This window comes from Heliconius melpomene, chromosome 9, assembly GCF_056956725.1.
Source record: "Heliconius melpomene rosina isolate 202511_hmr_F chromosome 9, ASM5695672v1, whole genome shotgun sequence".
In the NCBI taxonomy this organism is placed as follows: Eukaryota; Metazoa; Arthropoda; class Insecta; order Lepidoptera; family Nymphalidae; genus Heliconius; species Heliconius melpomene.
In genome coordinates, this window is record NC_140397.1 from 221815 (window position 1) to 247386 (window position 25572).

Here is a 25572-nt window from a genome sequence, read left to right on the forward strand (position 1 = left end):
TTTTATACTCCTCTCCTCCCTCCTTTTAAATCATGTAAAATATTACTTAAGCTCTATCATCAAGTAACATGCATGAAATAAGAATTATTACCCTCATTTTTCATATAAAGCAATGCATATTAGGTATAAAAAGATTCTATTCAATGCAATGCAATTCTATTCTATTCTAAGCAATGTATATAAAGATTATATTCTTATATTTCGATTCTTATTTTACCTAAATATGATGAAACTAATGGAGTATTAAAATAAAACGATATTTATGGCATCAAAATACTTTTTATTAAAAATAACATGTTTGTTTTTTATATAAAATACAGTTGATTTTAAATCTATTAACTTATTTATAAATTATAATCAAGAAAATATTTAATATTGGTTTATATTAAAATAAAGATATGTCTTATTATTACTTATATAGTAATAATTATCAAATAACAAATTATCATATACAGGAATGGATATGATAATTTGTTGAGATTTACGAATGTACATATGTAACACCAATTACAAAATATTTTATATAAATTTACTATTAGTTATAGATTATAGTAAATAAGGTATTTGTTTGATAATTATGTATTTGTTATTCATTGTGTTACAGTTACAAAAACATTTACATTTTTTACTTAACGAAGAGATAAACATTTATAGAATATTTTAATATTAAAAATATGGATTAAGTACAAAATCTTCCAAATTACTTTTAATATGACACTTAACTTAACAATTCGAGAGTGTAGGACTAGTTTCTCAAAATAAAATTGACGAAAGCTGGTAACATTTTGAAATTATTTTTTTTAAATAATGTAGAGAGTAGAGACCTTCCTCCTGACTCGTAAACTGAACTTACAACGTGACAAACACACACAATACGTGTAATAACAATATTGTTATAGATTTTTTGAGGATGCTCTCTTTATGTCATTATGATCATCTATTTGTATGTGTTTCTAAGTTCAGTTTTACATTAGACTGTCTATAACGGAAGTCTGTAAATCAAATTTAATTAAAATTTAATCAAATTTAATTAAAAATTTTTAGAAAAAAACGATCCAAAAAATATTATTTCACGAAATTATATAAATAAAACTGCATAACTACTTAAAATTTGAAATGAATATCTTTTACATTTGATACCATTTTAATACTGCTCTCGTATAATAGATAAGTTGCGCTAAATCTGAATAATTACCAAGTTATCTATCTTAGCTCACTGTCGTTTAACACGTAAGAGGCACTTGTAGGGTTTAAACGGTGAGTGTGATTTTTTTAATATTCTTTATGTTCATTTTACCTAATCTTAAAATTATAAATCTTAAGACTAGATATTTTCACATTCATTAACATTAATAATTATTATCGTATTATATCGTATATAAACAATAGTTTATATAATAAGAAATATCTTATTATTAGATATAACACTTAAAGCTTTAATTTGTTACATTTATAAAATTAACATTTAAATTGATGTCTGCTACTTTTTTGATTTAGGTATGTTCTATATCTATACGGGTCTTATTTAGAAAATAAAATGTTTAAGAGAAAATAAAATTGTAGTTGACATTTGATTTTGCTGACAATATTCTTATTCCTAACTTTACTACACTAACAACTAGATATATTGCATTAAATCTAAACAATATTTATCAATATTATGTACAATGCTTTGGTTTTGTTGAATGATCAAATGTCGCATGTATAAGGTATGCTTGTGGAGTCCGATTTTAGCGAAAGAAAAGAGAAAAATAGTCTGATCTCATTTGCTTCACAAAAATAATATTGTGAATTTTCTATAATATTAGCTGACAGCTGTCATTATTCAAATAAAAGTCGTTTATTTGCTTAATATAACATTTCATCACGGTGGATTAAAAGCGCAGTTTGAATGGAACTTGAGTATTAGCACTATCACGGAGAGCTGCGTCACTCAGTTATCAACACTTCAGTAGTGATTACGTGAAGGCGCGAGGGGTGTGATGGTGGCGGGGGGCGAGTGGGCGGGGGGGCGCAGGGGGCGTAACTCTGCACCGGAGCTCTCGCTGATGATGACGGTCTCCTGCGGACAGCACGAGGTCTTCATCGACTCAGTCGATGTTTTGTGGTTCTGTTGGAAAAGGTATACAAGTATTGTATTAAGGATTCTTTAACTTATAAAAAAAAGAAACGAGAAAGAGTGCCAACGTGTGGCTACAGTGTGTCACTACCGTGAAAAAACGTGTGTGTTCGATTCCCACTCCGAGGCAAAAATTATTATTTATTAATATTTTCATTTCTTCACTCAGGTACAAAAGCAATGTCACAGTGCCTCGAAAATTCAGCGGAAAGTGGGTGGCGGCGTGTGTTAACATTAGGTTCCCTCTGCCGGAGGGTAGGCAGTATGTGTATATGCGGGATACAAAGTTTCAGTCAAGTCTCAAAGCTGAAAAAAAAATATTAGATAGGTACAATTTAATAAAAGTTATATTTTTTCATTACCAGCATTAGTCATTATAAGCTGTGAAACAATTCTTTGTATCGTTGCAAATAACCTGTAAACCATTCAATTAATCTTGGATGTATACCAGCACCAGCGTACCTGTACCTGGCTACTCATATTATGAGAGTACTAGCATGGTACCTACTACATACTAACTAATTTGTCGAACACATCGCTAGCTATAATAAAAATTCCTGACCGCTGTTATTTATTGTTTTACATTTAAATTGCAAATGTCCGATTAGTGCGTCGCCAAATATCCGCGCACAATGCGCCATTGTTGCTTATTTATAGCGCTCCGGGCTCCGGCTAACTCATTATGACTTCCAGGGCTCCGGCCGTCATACGCTCGTCTAGTCTTTACACGCTTAAGCATTATTCATCATTATTATCTATACTTACATAGGCTAAATATATATTTCGTCCCAAAATTACAATAAGTAATTATATGAGTATGAGTTGAAATGCAAGGCGGCGGCGCGAGCCTCCGAGCCGTATATAGGTATGCGTAGGCTCTAATTATATTTTATTGTTTATTAATTCTTCAATTTACACTAGTTGATTAAACAGCAAGTAATAGAAAAACTACAATTTGCCAAGAGAACGATTAGAATATAAACGAAGAAAAAAATACTTATATGAGAACCACAGACAACTTAAGTTGAGTCAACTACTAGTTACAATATAGCACAATAAACACGTAATAACGTAAGTAATTACCCGCTTGAAACAATGGGCGATGGAGTGGCACAGGGCGTTCGGGGACAGCTGCCGGCGCTGCCGCATCAGCACGTACAGAATGGGGTCCAGCACGTAGTTGAGCAGCATCAGCACGTCCGACAGCTTGGCGAGCGTGCCGAGCCGCGCCCACTGCGCCTCGCCCAGCGTCAGGTACAACGCTGATGTCACCTGGAGAGTTATTTAATGCTAAGTATTATTATATTATAATTGAATATGAGAATAAAATGCGGTTGAGAGGTGTAATGGGCTGGGATGCTACACTTAAATAACATTGAGAAAACGAAAACTTGCGTATTAAATACTTAATTAGAAATAACCATACATAAGAGTTCGACTCGCCCTTAACTGGTTTATTTTATGCAGACGTTTCTTCGTTAGAGCAAGCACCACCATAGATTATGTATTAAGTCGAAAAGTGGCGGTAACTTAGCGGAACGGAATATTAATATTTTATTATTAGTTTTTATTACTAATTCTTGTCTACACTGCATCATGGAAAATACATTACAAATACAATCAATAAGAAAATAAATGAAACGGCTAATTTCCAACAGTCAATACATACCGAGACCGACTGCTTACTGTTTGCGAATGCAATTAGGGAACACACAGGGTCCAGGGTTCCCAGGGTCCCGCCCGCCGCCACCCTATCGCCTCATTAGCCGGCATTGAGTTATAAATGTTTATTTATATTCAACACACAAACGTATCGAAGCACAATCGTGTCTACTGATTAGATAACAAACATCAAGCAATTGTTATTGTTAAAAGCTGTCTGTGGGGCGCCCTGCACCCTGCAGGAGAGGTCACAGCAATGTTAGAGAAATACATTAACTTACTTAATGACCATAAATTGGGAAAACAACATCGCATAATTTACTACTTTTTACTTATACGGGTATGGAATTACTTTTTAGTTTCCTACTGTTAAGTCACTCCGTTCTCATTTCGAGACATTGTGTGTTGAGTGTTACACAACGGAAATATTATATATTATGTGTATATGTATACATATTATATTATGTGTTCACAAAGTTAAAGTAAGTTTAATTAAAAAAATATTCCTGTATATATCCGCCCTACCCTTTAACCAAATAACAAATTACCTAGTTCTAATAAGGCCATTGCAATACAGTATTATTGCCTCGTCGCAAATAGGTTCCCCGAGGCTAGCTAAGTCTAGACAACACTCGGCTATAGTTTGGTTAAGACGTATAGACGTGTCGACGTGCCGGACTTGATGGACGTGACACGTTGTTACCTACAAATTGGTTGTCACTTATCTGATGGAGGTTAATTAGGTTCCCTGCACGCCACCGAGCCACGCCGCCCGCACACAAGTAATTGATCTATTCCATGGAATTAGCCTCCGAAAAGAACTTTGATAATAATTATTATTTATATTACTATATTTGAATTTTATTAATATTAATTATGTTTATTATTTTTGTACAGGTTTAATTTTATTTTTCTCTTGTTACTTTCAGAAACAAAGTTTTCTGTATGGGATGGCGGTATTCAGCGGCACATTTTTTAAATTAAACTTTTTAATTTAATTATTGTTAGGTAAATTGCCTATATTATTATTTATGATAAACTGTCTAATCCTGATGAACAGTATTCTGCAAAGTGTCCGAAACGTCGTTCTCGTTATTCCTGGGTTAACGATTAAATGTTTCAAAAGATAATTAGAACTCACAAACATTATATTACGCACAGTCAAAAAATGTATAATTGCCGCAATGGCATCTATTATATATTTTTAAGTATATATTCATAATTTGCGAAATATATAGTTAATTAATTAATAATTCTATCTCCTGTACCTACTACTACTAAAGACACCTGTACACCTGTACTAGGTACGTTTACTCTTCAGTTAGTCTATAGGTACACTAGCGGACGCGCGCAGCTTCGCATGCTTATTTGCACCCTTAGTGGTGAATTCTAATAAACCACGAAACATGTGTTCAATGAAATATTTTAAGAGTCTAAATTTCAAATCTTATAAAAATCAGTGGCGATTTAAAGATTTTTCTCAAAAAAATTTCAACCCCTTATTTACACCCTTAAGAGGTAAATTCTAAAAAACCCACGTGAAACACGTGTTTAATTAAATATCTTTAAGAGTCTGAATATTCAATTTTATAAAAATCGGTGCCTATTTAATTTTTTTTTCATACAAACTTTGAACCCCTATTTCACCCCTTTAGGGTTAAATTTTTTCTAAATCCCTTCTTAGTGGATGTCCAGATTACGAAAGTAAGCATCTGTCCAAATTTCACGTTTCTACGCACAGCGGTTATTGCTGTGCGTGCGTCTTACCTCAGTCAGTGAGGACAAGTCCTTTTATATATATAGATTACAATATATCGCAGTTCGAAACAATCTATTACAAACTGTAACAACTCACAGATCAAACACCTTAACATATGAGATTGTCGATGTGGGAAATTGCCTCGTCCGACGTAACTGACGTGACTGACGTGACTGACACGTGCCACTCGCTTATCCATCGACACATATTTGATATTTGATATTGCTATTCGCCCTTTTGTTATAATATACAATACTATATCGTTATTTTATACTCGTATTAAATATTACTCGAGTTCCGTCACTCAGCGTCAACACGCACGGCGTCTAATTCGGAAAGCGGATTGGGCTGCCGTGCGGGAACAAGCGTGAAACCATTATCTTATGAACTCTACGGAACGTGTCGGTTTCCAGGTTGCCACTACCGTTCAGGTACGTCCCAGGTTTGTCATGAAAGTCAATTAATTGATAAGTATAATAATAATCAGTTATGTCGAGTTAATACGTCTAACTCTAAGTTAATACATTGTTGATGAGGGATGCTGTCGCCGGTGTCAAATCAATAATGATTGAGCTAATCGCCGCCCTCCGTCCGCCCTCCTCGGAGAGAGGGAAGGGAGCCAGTACCATTCTTTAATGGTAACCATGCGTTGTTTCGATAAAGTATTATTCCTCTGTAGGAGTTTCCATTATCTTTTATATTATGGTTAGTGACTTATAGTTGTGTCTGATTTGCACGTCGCTGGTTGTTTAACATGTTGACAGTTTGATTTAGCGGAGAAATAAATTAAAAACTACTTATCATTCCAACTTCTCATATCTTTATGCTTTTTGATCTATGTAGTTAGCAAACTTAATTGATCAAAATTACAATAAATTGATATAAAATAGTATTGCATCGTGCACCTTAGACACTTTGCAGAGTAAACAAGATCCGTCCGCAACATACAAGTATTACCAGAATTAGCATTTCATGTCACGATCATCGTATAGATGATACCGGTTGATTGTCTTTTTGAAACGTAGCGGGAGTTGAACAGTTCAAGCTCTCTGACTACAGCCATACTCGTACGTTCAGAGCTTGAGCGGTTTCCTAGATGAGCGTGGAAGCCGTCTCCAATAGGCCGCTTGTGACGGTAGAACAATTCGCGAATAAACATCGACATCTATAATATATAATGCGAACACCATTTATCGAAACAATGAAATATTTCCGCGACTCCTGTCCTGGCTTGCATACCAATGAGAGCCATCACGACTATTGTTTTGGTTCATTAAGCATCACGCGTATGGATACATTTTATGATCGCTTGAAGCCAATTTACGTAGCAGGTAGTCGTGGAATGACAGTCCAATAAATAATTTTCGCTTAAAATTAAAACTTAAATAAAAAATAATATTCAATATATGTTGATGTTTGTTGATATGCTCATTTAGTGTATTTAGTACACGCCTAGGTGCCGGTGCCGTACCAGAATTAATGTGTGCTGATCGCGATGATTGTGGGTTGGAACAAATATTTAATTTTATTCAATACCTTGTTAGATAAAATTCTATAAAGCAGGTTTATGACGATAAGCCTAAGATTGTTTTAGGTTCACATAGCAGGGTAGGCAGAGGGAACCTGGCAAGTAATCTAGTGCTAAGATACTCTGTTCCCATTAAAACATTTCCGTTCCCCATTTTCACCGAATTCTGTAGGCACTGTGTGTTGATATCAGCCGCCGCGATCATAACGTCGCGCTTTGCCTCATTACCAGAGCGAAGAAATGAAACAAATAAATATTTCTCTTCTTCTCTCGAGTGGGAATTGAACCCTCACCGTGTCGCGTTTGTCGCGGTGTTGGGGCTCTACCTGTGTATTGTGTGGGCGCTCTGAGTGGAATACTGATGCTGACTTAAGACGCGCGATCAACTTATATTAAAGGTCGTCCAAAAATATAACACTTCCCAGCGGTACAGCAGGCGTACGTAAAACAAATTTTTTGATGCTCGCTGATGAGTATGTTTCTTTGAACGAGCTAATCTTAGGTTGAAATTGAAAAAAATATTTTATGTAAGATAGTCCATTTATCAAGATAGGCTATAGCTTATTTTACACAGTCATGACACGTTCTAACTGCGGCAGTTAGAACGTGTCATGACTCACGACTCATGTCACATGTGTCATACACAACTCTTAGTTATTTCAATTTGACGCGAGGTAAAAGCTAATACATAAAAAACTCTTAACCCTTCTTCTTCTTCAGCTATCCCCCTATTACGAGCGATTCCTTTTTAATACCATCTCAAGGTTGTCAATACTAAATTGTGAAGTTAGTTTTACATCCGACCGAGTGACCGCCGCGGAATACTAATGCCGTGCTGGGACTACTGGGCCACAGTGTACGAGCATAGATTTGCGTTTGAATGATATTACACTGATTGCTTACTTATAATGCTTACTTATATTGTACGAATATATCTACGTACTTTTTGTAGGTTATATGAATTTCGACGGTTTCCAAGAGAGTGAGATTCAAATCCAGCTACGTTAAAATTTTCGTAGGTTTTCTTAATAAATATTTCTGCTAGGTGTGAAATGTCACTTTAATAATGTTCAAAATAATAAAAAAAAATAAAAGTTCTAAAACTGAAGTTCGATACCATACTACTTCTAATTCATAAAAGGTATGAATCTATTAGTTTTTATTCGATTTCTCATAAAAACTGTTGCAGACCATTTTACTCAATGATCTTAACTATTTCGATAACATTAAATATTAATAATGGAGCTCACCATCTGCGGCAACCAGCATATCATGAACAGCACCGACAGCGTGGCCATCAGCCTGCTGAAGGCGACCTCCTCGGCAGTGGCGGCGTTGTGGTGCGCGTGCGCCGTGTTGTTGCGCTGCCGGCAGCTGCTCTTGGACACGCGGCGCACCACGGGGGCCCCCGCCGCGAGGCCCCCGGCACCGCCGGCTCCGAACCGCGGCGCTGTGATAGCGTATAACGCCCTGATCACTGCCAGGTTGCAGTATACCAGTACCATACAGAGGAGCGTGCCTAGGAACAATAAGTTACTGTTAGATTTCCATATTAGCTTAATGTCAAAAATCTATGATTTTTGTGTATTTGTTCCTACCTACATCTTACATCTGGGCGGGATCTAATAATTACTTAAATGCTTCTACATGGGGTAAAAATAGTCGGAAACAATCTCCTGTTCTCCTCCTCCTTCAAAAATCCTCTATCACCTGCATCAGTTTGTACATTATATGTATCGACCAAGGCCATCTACGAAGTTACTCATTCTACTCCATACATGAGATAACTATAACCATGTACGAGTCTAACAATAGGCATCACAAAGTGCCGGCGTCAGTGTTGTGGTGTCCTTACATTGTAGGGTCCCCGCACGAACACTGTACTGTACTTGTGTAAATATCGTCGAGGAAGAAAACAAACGGGCGGATGTAGTTACTTGTGGAATATTAATAACAATACAAGAAACTGGCGAAGTCAGAGCTACGGACGTGCGCCGCGCCGGAAGTCTTTAGTATTTACTTGGAGCTGGATTACTCATAGACCATAGACAACCACTTGTTACAGACGCCACCACTGACTCCGGTGTAAGCGACCATTTTAGGACATTTCGTTCGTCTTTCTTTATTCTGTTACCTATATTTATTTTAGCTAAATTACTTGAATACAACTGTAGATTATTAATGATAAACATGAAAATATTGTTGCAAGTTAATATTTTTAAATTATTATTATATGTTTAATTTTAAGCTGCATAGTCCTCGAAGCTTAATATCAATAAAAAAAAATGAGCTTAATTTAACGTAAGCGTTCGAACGAATAATGCACAAAGTCTAGTAGATATTATGTCTTAATTTTTTTACAATAGTAGCAACCAACTTACCAAAAATAACGTAAAACACAGCATACGCAAAGTCCAATCCGGAAGTGGCATTCCGGTAGCGGATGCAGCACTGCGTGTGCTTGTCGTAGTAGAGGCCGACGCCGAGCACCGGCGCGCAGGTCAGCGCCGCCGCCCAGAACCAAGAGACGAGGAGAGCCATGCGGATCACGTAGTATGTTACTTGCTGTAACAAGTACATTACATTTAGTATTGATAGATACAGGAACTGACCCTACTATTACTTAAGTGATGACCATCATTAGTTATAGAGAAACATAAATCTTCATTTATGTAGTCGTGGACGAGAAGTGAACTTGTAGAGTACTACAACTCACTTTTTATTCGCTTTTTCTATGATAGAGCTACAGAACCCGTAAAACGCCTGTATATTCTTATTTATGAATAAACAGTATTATAATTAATATTAATTTATATATATGCGTATAGGTATATTTGTTTGTTTACAGCTTTGTTTCTTTCATTATTGTTTCAGGCGTCACATGAACTTCATACGACAAAGTAAAGTTTTCTCGTTTATTCGCAGCAGTTTGTATGTTTGGTGGGTTGTACTCGCACGCTATGAATGGGAACTTTTAGTTACTTATTAATGGCTTATAGCACAGTTTGTTTATTGAACAATATAACGAAATTCGTCGTACGTTAGTGAAATATTATGTTACTTAGTTGGAGTGGTTTTATATTGAAGAATAATGTGTTAAAATTTACGGCCTATACTGTAAATGAGATTAGGAAGAGAAAACCTAGTATTGAGACAGCTTGTTCCTTATTTTGCTCGAAATGGAGATCGAACTCACTCATTGTCGGTGAGTTCACGGGGAACGGTCTTTGGCTACTCTGCCCGATGTAGATTTCTCCGTCAAGTTAAAAGAAAAAACTAAATAATATGACGCGACGAATTCTAAGTAGGACACAGGTGATACAGGATATCGAGGTCTATCTGCCAGCCTTGCAAAGGACGCTGCATCCCGCACATCCTGGAGGCGTCACACATGGAGTGATGCCGGGAGCGCGGGGGTCCGGGGGCGCGGGGGACAAGTGCGCGATGGTAAACGCAATTGTAAGTTCTATTGCCACTCGAAGAAATTAAATATTTCATATTTTCATTTTGTCACTTTGAATTCGGCGGAAAGTGGGGAATCGAAGTGTACTAACACACTAACAGTGTCACAATACTAGGTTTCCAGGTTCGCTCTGTCTAACCTGTTATGCGCACGTGATATGATTGTAAATACTCATACAAGATCCGTTGTTACGAACATGTACTCGTATTAGGTCAGTGAATATCGCTCAAAGACGGCAAACAATTTGTAAGATATTGGTAAAGCTCCGCTACGATACATTCCGCTTTTAGGCGCCTTGTATTTCATCGTTTATAGCTTCCGTTAGGTTTTCAATTCTGAAATATAATTTTTTCTAACCTTATTTTAATTCTTTTAGTTCCTTAATACTTTTATTATTTTTAATATTTTACTCTTTTATGTTATTGAAATGTTACGACATTTACGCCATTTTTATAGTAAAAAAAAAACTACTCTCAAGTTGGTAGAGGAACGTTTCAGCCTTCGGAAGAGCTGGCAAAGAGGATTGTTGCGGGCAAGGTGCCTGCCTCCCATCGTGGACCCCCAATCAATATTATTTGTAATTATATAGTATACTGTACTTATAGGTTTATTAGAAAAACTATATAACTCGTATCTTTTGATTGTGTTAACTTAGATTTATTAGCTTTATTTAACGTTTTTTTTAAATAAGTTTTAAATGTTAATTATCTTAAAATAACTTTACAAATAAGTAAAATAAACACGCTATACAAACAAAAGTAGCAATTAAAGCAGTTATCTCTGACCTCGACCACCAAACAGCCAAAGTAAACCTCCCTCTTAGCACACACTCGTCGCCGCCTGTACCTACTCGTACCGCCGCCGCCGTACTTAACGTGCAATTTAAGATAATCTACAGATTGTAGATATAGTGATAGATGAATAGAAACAGTTTCTTGGGACGTGGGAAGTAGGTCTCATGATGATTGTTACTAGTGCTCTATATATCTTAGGTATCTTATATATATGTACAATGTACATACATACACATATATATATATATATATATATATATATATATATATATATATGTACTAATTAGAGTAAGATTCAGGTACAAGAGGGTCATATGAAGTACAACGTTGATCTTTTAATAAAAAACGTTTCTAAATCTGTGGAAACTATAGAACTCACTATCTTAGTCGCTAATAGCTCGGTTGAGATCTTTACTAAGTATAGTACACTCCCCCAAAACCGACACTTCCAATAGATCCAAAAATGTCGCTCTGGCACTACTTATATAAACACCTGTCGCTAGAGCCCCCCCACACCCACCACTCACCTGTGGTGGGTGTGGTTTGCTCAGGTTGTAACTGATCTCATACGAATAATGAAACGTGAGATTCAATCAACAGGTACTCGTATGTAGGTACGAGATGATGTAAACAATAATTAACATTTTGTAAAACACAAAATCAACAATATGTTACTATGGCTATATTTTATATTCAATTTAATAAATAATCGAGGTTCGTGGTGCAGAACTGCTACTTACAATACTTGTAACACTTAACACGTAACCAGGTTCCCTCTCTACCCTGCTATGTATACAGTGTGAAGCTAAAAAAATAATAATAAAGGCGATGATAAAAATAGTAAAGCATAATGCTTGTATAAGATGAAATATATTTTGAAGTCGTATAACAACGCCTCGTGCATATCGCACTTAGGAACAAGAAGCTAACAATATATCCCGGCGTTGGGGCGGCCGTGACCACGCCGCGCCGCGGACCACTTGAAGTTGAACGTAGACTAATTATATGAGCTGAATGGTAAGTGCATTTAAAAGCTCTACAGTCATACTTGTTGCTTCAAAATAAAGATGCATTTCTATTAAAAAATAATACATCACTAGTAGTAACTCACTCTATATTCTCTGTTATTCCGTTAACTGCGTATAAATATAGTAACAGGAAAACTAGCACTGGATATCAGATCTGGAACACCTCAGTGGTACCGAGTGGCGGTAGTTAAACGATTCGCATATTTTTATGATTTTGTTTTGAGTCAGTGAAAGTGACGCAGAGCACACTCTACGTCACCTTGTTTTGCTCTATTGCGATTTGACGTATCTAAAGTGTATAGTACATCCTACAGGTCTGTGTATAAGATGATATTTATCATTTTACTGAAAAAATAAAAAGCATTATTGACAATTACCAAACTTGACTAATTTGACGATTCAAGAGTATTGGCACTTGTAAAAAGCCTCGTTGCATATGCACCCTCCGACGTTTACAACAATTACACATTATAGTACGAGTAACTTGAAAATTACAAATAATTACACATCTTCACATTTTGAATCTCACATCACAAAAATTTGAGCTATTGAGTTAAATTTTCATTCCACAAAATAAAATATTTTCATTCCCCCGCTCTGCCGATAAGCACAGCGTTCCACCACTCAACACACGTTAAAAATTTGTGGAAGCGAGGGGCATATAGTGTGTTAACACTAGGTTTCCTCTTCTCAAAAGTTTCGAATGTTGCCTGTCTACATTGTGTCAGACAGGCAAATCTCACGTGATGAAACAATGATGTGTCAGAAATGTTTAATATTTGTATTTCATAGTTGTAATTATTTAGCTAGAGTATTATTTTCAATATTATATTTGGTCGCTTTATACTTTAATTTATATATAAAGTAAAATGGAAGACCTCCCGCGCACGGTTAGTGACGAATTTCAATGTCAATGGCGTTCAGTTTTTGCTGCAGTAAATCTTTTTTTTATAAGAAACTATTAATAGCGTAACATATTTTTTTAATATTTCTATTTTAGCGCTGATGATTTACTATTTAAAGAGGAATTAGTTCTTAACTGGAACTCATCGAGGCGCTGTAACTTAGGTTCTAGGTTCGATACCCACTCGGGAAAATTATTTATTTCCTTCCCGCTCTGGCAAAACAAAGTACATATAGAGTAACACAAGTAGACAGAGTACGTATAGAACAGGAAAGTGATTGAAAGAAAAACTTAAAATTTGACTTATATATACTTATTGATTTTGGTAGTAAATACAAATATTTTCATGTATTTTAGTGTATAAGTCCTTGTGGCGTAGCAGGGAAAACCCAGACCAAAGCCAGACTGACGGCGATAGAGATATTATACTGCTTATAATGATAACAAGACGTCCTCAGAGTGAGGTTTACAGTAAGAGCTGCATCATCAGTGTAGTGCATCAGTCACGATAGCGGCACACAGTACGTCATTGTTAATATTATCTTAATTTGCCAATTTCCCCAGCAAATGATTAACCTACTAACAGATAACATTCGTCTATACTAGCTATATCCATATTCTATATCTATTATTGTTATTTATTTATTTAAACTTTATTTTAACACTATCAAAAAAGTGTAACCCTCCGTACATGTCTACTTTCAGCGAGCACATAGCGTCACAGTTAAGCGCGTCTGTCTCCACTGGTGGGCTCTTCACTGGGTACCTCCTCTGGTGTTACGGCGGTGGTCGCTGGCCATCAGGTGACCCGTGTGCCTTGTCTTCTCCATTAAAAACATGAGTGTCATGTGTCATACACAATTCTCAGTTATTTCCATTTGTAAAGCCACGAGTGGAAACAAGTACATAACAAAATGAGTCTTAAATCAAAGTCAAGGCAATTGTCTTAAATCGGAAAACCAATAGATTGTCCTCAGTTTATCCACTCAACACATCGCTAGTAAAGTTTACAAATTTATGAATAAATTGTAATATTATACAGAAGATTTAGTTCGGAAAAAAGGAACACCTGTTGGAGTCAGTTAGTAGTTTTGAGCGACCTATATATTAGAACGGAAAGTGGGCGCGACCTTGATAATGTCAACTTTTCAAAATAAAACGAAATAATTCGTATGAATCATAATAGCTCTGTCTCATAGTTAAACGCTTTTAAATTTTCATGTCATTTGTATAATAATATTATAAAAGTACATTAATAATTTACACGTTTTCACAAATAAATATATATCTATATGGTAGCTCCCTAAAAACACCTTAAATGTGTTCACTAATATTAAAAAAATCTCTTTTTCTTATATACTTTTGTATCTTAATCAATATAATTGACAGAACACTCCCTGGTGGAAGTCTGAGCACTGAGAACAATGCACTGTTCTGTCTCTACTGGCTGGTGCTGCCGGCGGCGGTGGACACCGCCCGCTTGTTCTATATCTCTATAAGAGGCTTATCTGTCATCTCTAGCCTCATTGTTATCACCACACTTGGTGTTGATACAAAAACGTAAACCTACAAATGTGTTTAACGTATTTTTTGTTTTTAAAGCTATCACTATACAGGGTGGAATTGTCAGCGCCACTTTAAATGAAACCACAGTTTTAACTACTCTATAAAAAAAAATAATTCTCAAAAATGTAAAAGTTTTTTTTTCAAACAAAATAAATAATCAAATTATCGTTTTAAAATAAAACGCCATTTGTAAAGTATAACATAGGCACGCACACACTTACCTGCCAAAGCGGCAACGTCGCATACGTATGTGTGCGTGACACGAAATACAGGTATGGATAAAAATCGTGAAATGAAAAAAAAAATCCTACGTCCAAGCCGTTGAGGTACCTTGATTATTTTTTTTAATTCTTGGTTTGAAATATTTTACCCTATATGCAGTTTCAGTAAAAGAAGCGCTACCTCTTCCACCCTGTATATGTATAATTTTTTGAGTTAACAATCCCACAGCGATGACGTTACTTATATACGAGTATGTAGCGCAGGTATATGTATAATGTATAGCAGCTGTTCACAACTTTCTACCAAAACCCTCAGTATGAAGTAATAGTAAAGTAAATTTTAACTCGCGTAGAGCGGAGTAGGCAAATTAACACAGTGATGAGATGACGAGGCCGCGTGTCGGTATGTGGGCATCGAACCCGCAACCGTCGCGTTTACAGTCACACGCCTGTGCCACTGGGCTACAAAGGCCTCATTTATATTATACACTTTTATTTTTTTTAGGAGTTGGATTTCATATCATTTGTCAGGACGACGGCGAAGCCTTACAATAGTCTCACGCTTGACAGAAAACCGGCTCTACTCAATACAAGCATATTGTATTTTGTATATTATTTATATACTTATATTATTTTTTAATTTCATAAGTAGAGTTAAAGGTAAGTATAGATAAGCTAGCAATTAGTCGTCTCTAAGTAAATCTAAATGTTTTCCGGAGTGTTTGAACTCGCTACCAGTGAATTCTGTCAGATACGTTAACTGCATAATTCCGTTATAGATATACGAAACAAACATTTGTTTCATTTAGCTTCCGGCCATATCCAGCTAGTAGTATGTAAGTACGTGGAGCTGTTAGTACGAGATCGTAAAGAATTGAGGATAGTTCAGTGGTAAAGAGCTCAAACGTATTCATTTATTAGTGTTTACTTTTCCATACACCTACCGAAATGGAATAGTCATATCATATTTTGTTATTATATTCTCTTTTATTATGTACAAAGGCTAATACATGTATATAACGTATTAGCTCTTTTTATATTACCGTATATAAATTTGTTAATTAAATCCATTTGTTTTAAATAATATACTTTTAATATTTTTTTCCCTTGCAACTATATTAATAAAAAACAAGTTAAAAATAAAACAACTTTCACTAAATGTGTGAAATGTGAATCAATAATCTTAGAGAACATCAGCTTTAACTAATTACAGTTATTATTTAAGGTTTCCGATTTTAAAGTGTTTTTCAGACACAACGGTACAATATGCATTTGATACGACAGAAGAAGAGAAGGTAGAATTCCGTAGTAAATATCCATTTTCGTGGTGGTAGTGTGTTTGACTCCCACCTGTGTTAATATTTATAAACAAAATCATTTTAATTTCTTTGGTTAATTTCTACACATGATAAAATCTGGTATTTTTGTTTACTTTATTTACTTAAATTTAATTATTCATAAAAAAGCTTCTCTCACCTCAACTTTTCAGCGCTATAGAAGGGAAGAATTATTTTGGTTGAAATCACTTCTCCCAAAAGCTATGGTTGACTCGAAAAAATATTTTTTTTGAGGAAACTTAGAGACCATTATATGCCTCTTAGTTATTTCAAATGGAGATACCACGTTAGGAGGGCCCGCGTAGAGCTAGTGTTACATTATATATGTACGAGTATGTATATGGTTTGATTGTGGAAAGGAAAATACATTAAGTAATTATTCATGTTATCGGACATTTCTGTTATATAAGGTAATTGATTAAATTAAAAATATTTGTCCTCACTAAAGACACTATGACATTATACGATGTGTGATTCACGTTTTCAACTTTTTCAGAGTTGCATTTTTCGACTTTAGGAAAGAAAAATACTTATTTAGAATTTGGAATAACGTGTCAAATATATTTAAACTATAATACTATAATTTAAAAAAAAACTTTTTGCATTGGATAAACTACACTATCTACTTGTGGAGTATAAACTATAGACTTAGGTCAAGCCGCATGTAAAAGCTAGTAACATATAAGCACACAACTCACCTTCTGATACAGAAACGGTCTAGTCAGCGCCAGGTACCTCTCCAGGGCCATGGTGACCGCGATGCACACGCTGCCCACGCCGAACACGCGCAGCACCACGCGCGCCGCGCAGTACCACTGCGAGCGCGCCGCCCACGACCACTGCTCCGCCACCACCATCGCGCACATCATGCCCACCTGCGGGGGACCAGTTCACCAGTACGATAGTGAGTACTACTAGTAGGGTCGACAGAGGGAACCTGGGAACCTAGTATTAAAGCACTCAATTCCTATTTAGACTCTTGTTTCCCAGTTTCCACCGAATTCTGGAAGTATAGTGTGTTAAGTGATGGAGCTCAATGCCGCACTTTGCATGAAACGAAATAAAAATGTTGAATATTTAATTTCCTCGAACAAACTGCGTGGTTTCTGTCACATGCTTGTGGCCGGCGCCACGACTGGACTCTTTGTTAAATTAAGTTTAAAATCTTAAACAAATCTTTTTTTCTACCTTTATTAATTAATTTCTACCTTCTTAAGTTTCTACCTTAATTTCTACCTTTGTATGTGAATTTTGTTTATCCTTTGTATAGTTTAAATTACACATTATGCATTTGACAAAATTAACCAAATTGCTTCACAAAATTATAAGTTGTCGTTTTATTAACTTAAAAATTCAATCTATTCATTGAGTATAAACAAAAATAAGAAAGATGAGTGTAATTTCGCACACATGGCTTCGCACTTACCTAGTGGGTATATCAATTACAGTTTATTAAAGTATTTTATTTTACTAGAACTAAACAAAGTATCACATTTCACTACTTCAATATAGTGTGCAGTCGTTAGTATTTAGTGCGTGAACTCGGAAAATAATTAAAAAATTAAATGAAATATTTATTATACTATTTATCTTACCTATATATATATATATATATATATATATATATATGATTCACACGGAAAAACGTATTTTAGATTAACATCCTTGTAATTATGAAAGCTTTGTTAAATTATATTATATTACTTAACAATTATTGGTTACATCATTACATTCATATTGACTATATATTTCCTTATAAATCAATAATTTAAACAAATGAAGCCGGCACAGGCACACTCACCAAAGCGACTAGATCGTTAGCAGCCAGAGACGTAAGAAGCAGCAGATGTTTGCGGTTCCTCACCCGCCGCTCCCCTCGTCGCAGCGCTATGATCGCCACGGCATTACCCACGATGCCAATGGCGTACACCACCTTTACTACCAAACCGAACATCTTGCTCGGCCTCACGTAGTTGCATCCCGGGCTCGTCTCATTGTGGAAATGATCAGAAAAAGTTCCATTGATCGTGAAATTGGTGTAAGAAGTAGTCTCCAACGACTCAGTGGTTAAGTCCAACATGTTGTACATATTTGTGTGCTTAGTCGTCGGTAGTGGAGTCAGCGCCGCGTCGTGGAATGCCTTCGAAGCGTGATTTTCGCGAGCATCGCTCAGTACATACTGGTTTAGCGTGGATCGAGCTGTAACAATGTTATATACAATTAAAAATCTATACTCACCGGGTGTACGTGTCCGGCGTACGAGAGACCTCGTTATAATTTATTGTGGATAATTTAATGTGGTTATTTATGCACCTCTGATAATAAAAATTGATTATTCATTAGTTTATTGTCTTTATTGTGCTTTTTTAAATGACTTGAGGTCTACCGCATACTTGGTAAGAAAGAAATCGACAAAAGTGTTCGCCAAGTTATTCAAATTTAAGAAAAACACATTGAACCAGGGGTGTTTAATTACGTGGTATTTTGCAGTTGCAGGGTAGGCAGAGGGAACCTGAGAACCTAGTGTTAAGACACTCCGTTCTCATTAAGGCACACGTCGCCCACCCTTCACAGGACAGGACTTGAGTGTCGCCCGCTCGTGATTCATTAACACGTAATGAAATATCAAACAACCACAAGTGTGCCACTCGTCACAACTGTAATGCCATAATTACTTATTTTTAAATATACCTTTACAATGTAGGTATATAATTCAAAACTTTTGTAATTTCTATATATTTGTATTAAATTTTAATATGTGTTGCTTTGGAATATATGATAAATATTACTTTTTGGATATATTTTTAACTTTTCACTTCTATTGTAGTGCAAGTAAATGTTCTAGAAATAAAAAAAAAGGATATGAGGTGCAACAAAATGAGTTGAAATTAAATGCAAAAATAATTATAATTATTTAAAATAATGTTATTGTTGATTTCAATATGATCAGGTCTCTCAAATAACTACTAACTATTAACTAGATGTTATGAAAGCACAAAACAAACGAGACGCATCCCCAAACGGTTGTATCTAGGGAGATACAATATATTATATAATAAATATATAATAAATATATTTTCTATTTTGTGGAGTGATAACCGCTATCAGAGCTATTTCAAATGAGAAATAAAATATATTTTTTTATTGTTATCAACAAACTATTTACAAATAAGTGGGTATTGGCGCCATATAAAAAGCTTTTCATTACTCTTACAAAATTTTACACCCGTAGAGATAAATTATGGTTTAATTAGTAAGTAGTAAGTAGGTAGGTAGTAGGTAAAATAGTTAATATAGATATGTTTTTTTAAATATATTTCAAAAATATAAAAAATAATATAATTGTTTCATGCCTTACCTGTGACAGAAAGTTTAAAGATTTTTTTTGTAAATGAGAACAATACCAAAGATGTTATTACTATAATACAGTTATTTTATGAAATATTCCAAGCGCCGGGCATTACCCACGGCGCACACACGGCTTAAAGCTTTATAAGCTTATACAAACGCACCGATACTTGTCTACAAGTCGATCTAATATTGTAAAAATATGCGAACGTATTTTATTATCGAGTGCAAATAAATCGTTTCATCGATAACGCTCTCAGAGTCTCAACGTTTGTGTTATAACAGCAGTAAACTATGTGTTGTTGTTTCTTTTGACGTTTATTTAATCTGCGCAATCACTTTCTCTCTTCTATTTTATCTATATTTAAATTATATTATATTACTTAATTATTTATCTTTATTTTAATTGCATTAGACATTTTGACTGACTTCAATTTTTTTATTTAAGTAATAAACTGTGTATTTAACTAATAACTAGTGAAACTAATAAAGTTTAACTTCCTTGTAATTTGGATTTTATTATTTTGGAAAATATCTGCCTTTAGGATAAAATAGAATATTTATAAAATATCGAATGGAAAATAAAACACTATATCACAAGCGATATGCAGACTGCAGTATTCTTAGCAGGCTCAGCCGAGTGCAGCTAATTGATGATTACAGTGTGTAATTGCAGTTGGGCTTATGATGGAAGATGTGTAGGGTGCATTTACCCAGTGAACCACGAGACGGGGGCCGGGGGTCGGGGGCCGGGGGTCCGGGGCCGGGGGTCGTATTACTTTCAGTGAATACTCTTAAGAACGGGTTATTGTACTATTATATCGATTATATATCACTTTTAAGGCGTTTTAGACAGGTAGACCGGAGAAATAATTAATTGTAGACTTATCCCAATACGTTTTAGCTTAAATCTAACGCCCGCTCTCCGCGCTCCGTGCCCCCCCGCGCCTCACTGCACCATATAAGCAAATATAAAACAAAACAAACACAAACAGGATAAGAGTCAGTAGGTACTGTCGTCATCATCAGTTGCCCAATGTGGTGCCCTAGTGAATGGTGTCGCGGCCTCTGCAACCTATCGTTACATGAAAATGTATGACATTTGAAATTTAAAACATTCTACCAGCTATTATCAATTTAAATGCTCCGCTTTTGTTCTGTTGCTGTAGTTTTATATACTTTTGTAATCATCGGAGACTGACCTTGTGTGGAAAAAATGGTGAATTATCGTTAGGGTCGTGGATACAATTCTTATTTGTTATAAAATAAATATTAATCTATATATATAGCATTTGCTATAAAATTATAACAACCAATTTGACAATACTCGTATATTTCGTATCCGTTCGTTTCCCACTTTCCATCGTGTTTTGGAGGCACTGCGTGTTGAATGGCGAAACTCAACACCGCGCTTTGCCTCGATGCCAGAGCGAGGAAATGAAAATATAAAATATTTCATTTCCTCGAGTAAGAATCGAACCCACAATTAATTCCGCGCCATAACTATGAGATAATTTAAATTTTAATGAGAGAGAAGTGTTGGTGAGGAAAGTATAAACCACTAAATATGATAGGTATCTAATAAAACCACAAGCGGCAAAAGCACGCACTTAAAGCTTAGGCCTGCTTCATTATACACATGTATTTATCACATATTATTGCAATACTGTATTACCAACATTTACATCAGTTCAGTTTAGAGACATTTATTCTCAATAAGACCTAAGCCATTTACTTGAGAACGATACTTTAACACAATAGTTAAATTGTCGTTGTCAATTGTTACATTTACAAATACAAACTTATAATAATTTAAGATTAAGTTGCTATGACAAAAATAGTAAATTTTGTACTTACTTAACACATTGTTAATAATTATCGCGAACATATTTAGCCAATTGAAATTTAAATGTGTTAAATGAGTTACCATTTTTTATACCCTCTTGCGGCTTCGCCCGCTTTTACTACTGGATTATTCATATAATGTAAGCAAAGCACTTAAGATAATGTGAAAATTAATTAAACCCTAATGCAACCCGCATTTTCGTAGTTTCAATAAGGATTTTCCAATTGTTTTACACAGCAAGCCTATTTTTTTGTAGGTACCGTAATTTTAAATCTGTGCTACTAATCTTTTCAAGTACTTATTAAAATATATTTAAATAACTATTTTTAGATGAATAAATGACTATTTTTAAACGGAAGAAATTATAAACAAAAGCCTACCTACTAATAACTATTACAAAAAATATGAAACCAAATATATCGCGCTGAAATAATACATGTAACTCCAATTATCCAATACGTACAAACGCATCTAAATCTTCGTTGCTATAGAGGCAGGCGGGTTTTTTTTTCGAGCTTGTGGTTAATGCTGAAGAGGGTATTCTGTCCCTGATGAAAAGCAAGCACTACGTGGCTGCCTGTGAGGAAAATTAAATAGAGTGCATCGACCGGGAATCGAACCCGGGCCGCCCGTGTGGCAGGCGAGCATTCTACCACTGAACCACCGACGCGTGTAAGGCAGGCGGGCGCGGCGGACGCATGGCGAGTGGCGAGCCGTTTCGCAGCAAGGATTTTTTGATATTGTAATAACTTCTAAAGTACTTATTAAAATGAAAAACAGTAAAAGACAGTTTTGATCTACATTAAATGGCCAGCGTAACTAATATACTTAATTATATGCTGAGAGTAAGAGATAAGTGAAACTTGAGTATCATACAGCTGATGTGTCAACGGCGGGATGTGTCAACAATTAAATGCGTTTTTCTGTAAAACTATTCGCAATTTCGAAATAGTGTAAGAAGCAATTTTTATCTTCGTTTAACGTAGAAAATTAATAAAGTATTTTAAAGGATAAGGATTAATACGGACTTTTTTGTAGATCTTATTAAGAGGAACAATACTCCAGTACATTTTTTTCATGTAGTACTTACCATTAAAGCGGCGCGGCGCATGCGCGAAAGTGTCTCAACGGGTAGGACTTTATACACATTTATCGTATTTATGTTAATTTACATAAAAATGTACAAATAATAAACCATATATAAACCTTCTATGAAAAATACTCGACCTAATGGTGAAAACCGCATCAAAATCCGTTGGGTGGTTTAGAAGAAGAAGAGTTAGAAACAACAGACAGACACGAAAAGCGATTTTGTTTTATAAGATATAGGATTGCGCTCCTTCGAAAGTTATCATTTTTTTACCGTAATTGGTTCTTGTTCTGGGCAGCACCAATAAACTAGCTCGGCATTCACGAACTGAGCGTCCACTAACATCTTGTATTTTAGTAAAGGATATATTACTATGTACGGTTTTATTAAGTATTTTTCGTATATAGATACAGATGTTGTAGACGCGAATTGTCATTATTTTTGTGTTTTCATAAATTTTTGTTGTTGATGCTAATCGTGGATAATTAAATATCAGTTTAATGCATTTGTCTTGAGCTCTTTGTAATGTTTGATAATTTAGTTTTGGCGGCACTACCCCAAACCTCAACCAGATACAGCAAATGGGGCTTGACTAGCGTATTATAAATGACGTAGCGCATTTTACACGGTATACACCTTACAATGTTACGTAGTGATCCCAGCAGCGCCGAGAGTTTGTTTAATATGTGATTTAAGTGTGCGTTCCAAGACAATGTGCTATCCATAATTATTCCGAGGTATTTTTCACTGGTTTTTTGCTTAATTGGGAGATTATTAATAACGAGTGGTTTGTGTAAGGAAATAGGCTTATTTTTAGCTTTAAAAATTATGTAACATGTTTTGGAGATATTTATAGTTAGAAGATTATATTGGAACCATGTATGTATATAGCCTGTTTAAGTATTCTTGAGCTTGTGCAATGATAGTGGCCATAGATGATCCAAAATAAAATAGACAGGTGTCATCGGCATATAGAGTGAGATGCCCATTTAGCCCAATTTCGGTAATATTATTTATATAGATTAAAAAGAGCAGTGGGCCCAAAATTGAGCCTTGTGGAACTCCGTAATTTACATGAACAATACTACTTTGATATTTGTTATTGCCCATTTTCACCACCTGAAATCTATTATCTAAAAAAGACTTAAACATATTTAAGGCAATTCCTGTAATTTTTAAAGTTTCTAATTTTTTTATAAGAAGGGTATGACTAACTGTATCGAAAGCTTTTTTTCGATCAATAAATATCCCCAAGACATATTTTTTATTGTCAATATTGGATCTAATTTTAGTAACTAAATCGATCATTGCAGATAGTGTATTGCTTTTTGGTCTGAATCCGTATTGCCTTTCCGAAATTAAGTTCATGGAATTCAAATAAGTTTCTAACCGATTGTATATTATTTTTTCTAATAATTTTGATAGGACAGGCAAAACGGAAATTGGCCGGTAGTTGCCTGGGTCCGTTGTAGACCCAGATTTATGAATTGGAGTTACCTTCGCGACTTTTAGCGTATCAGGAAACTTTCCCTGGGATAAAAGTTTATTAAAACACTCAGTTAATTTAGGTGCTATTATATGTTTTATGCACTTCAAACATTTTGTATTTACTCCGTCTATACCTGTGCTGCAATTCGAATCTAGATTATTAATTAATTTTAAGATTTCCATGGAAGTGCATGGTTTAAAAACAGAAAACTCATAAGTTAATTGAGGGACTATCATCATCATTGTGCTAGTATTATTTTTTACTTTTACGATTTTTTAAGATTGTGAAATGCTATAGCTCGGTTTCTGCCGCCAGCGGAACAAGCCCATTAATGACTAGGTCGAACTCGTAGGAGATTATTCGCGCGGAAAGAGTTGAAATGAACTTGCTCGGTTCTAGGCAGCAGAGCAAAGTAATTACAATTTGTATACAAAATTTCAAAATTATATATAAATCTCTTTCTTGGTAGAAACGTAAATTAATTTTATTTAAATGGCGTCCGTTCTGCTGTATCCCGCGCACAGCAGGTACGTAGGTAGGCAGAGGGAACTTAGTGACACACCTATGGACACACTCCGTTTTCCACTTTCCGCATTTTTGAGGCATTGCGTGTTGAGTGGCGGAACTCAACGCTAGACTTTTGCCTTGTGTCAGAGCGAAGAAATCAAAATATTAATAAATAGTAATTAATTTATGAATTTTAGAATTTTATGTTTCTTAAATATTTACTACTTATTATTTGTAAACATACTTTTACGATACTCTTTAAATAATATTAAGATAGACAATAAATAAAGCAAACAAATAACCACCATAAACACTATTGTGACGCTAGCGTGCGACCGTAAACGGGAAGGTTGTAGGTTCGATTGCCACTACAGAGAATGAAATATACGAGGCAAAAGAATATGACGAAATAGAAGGGCGAGGCTAGCTAGGCCCAGGTTCCCAAGTTCCCTCTGCTTGCTCTGCTATGTAGTCCTTACAGCGTGATGCAAAAAAACGGTTGTCTTAATTGGAAGTAACACACAGTACAAAAATATTGTTGAAATAATTTCTAATAAATACGATCGATAGTTGAAGATTGTTTTAATATAAAATTTAATGTATGAAAAAATATAAAGTATAATTATATTAAAATATTTAATCACTACGAAATAATATATTAAAAATAGTTACCGAAAATATATTCAGCCTATATTTCGCAGATGCCTACTAAAGAACACAACACTGAGCTCACAAAAAAGTTAATAAATTATAGTAAAAAAATGAAGTTCTCATATAAAAAAACGTATGAAACGTAAATAAGTTCGATGCTGTCGTCGTCTCTACGTCAGAAGCGCGCGCGCTCTCTACGTATTGCAGGCCGACTGACGGTGGCTGCTGGCTAGGAGGCACTGGCTCTATTGGCTGGAGGG

At 35.2% G+C, this 25572-nt stretch overlaps 1 protein-coding gene across 1 annotated transcript; it reads right to left on the reverse strand.

Moving 5' to 3' along the window:
* Positions 1–264: 264 nt before the first annotated feature.
* Positions 265–25572, reverse strand: LOC146536075 (prostaglandin E2 receptor EP3 subtype). Its single transcript, XM_085190014.1, has 7 exons — positions 25334–25572; positions 18183–18580; positions 17080–17256; positions 9450–9633; positions 8319–8587; positions 3203–3391; positions 265–2110 (listed from the first exon to the last, which is right to left on the reverse strand). The coding sequence occupies exons 2-7, from the start codon at positions 18468–18470 to the stop codon at positions 1949–1951; spliced, it is 1269 nt and encodes a 422-aa protein (XP_085046140.1). The 5' UTR covers positions 18471–18580; positions 25334–25572; the 3' UTR covers positions 265–1948.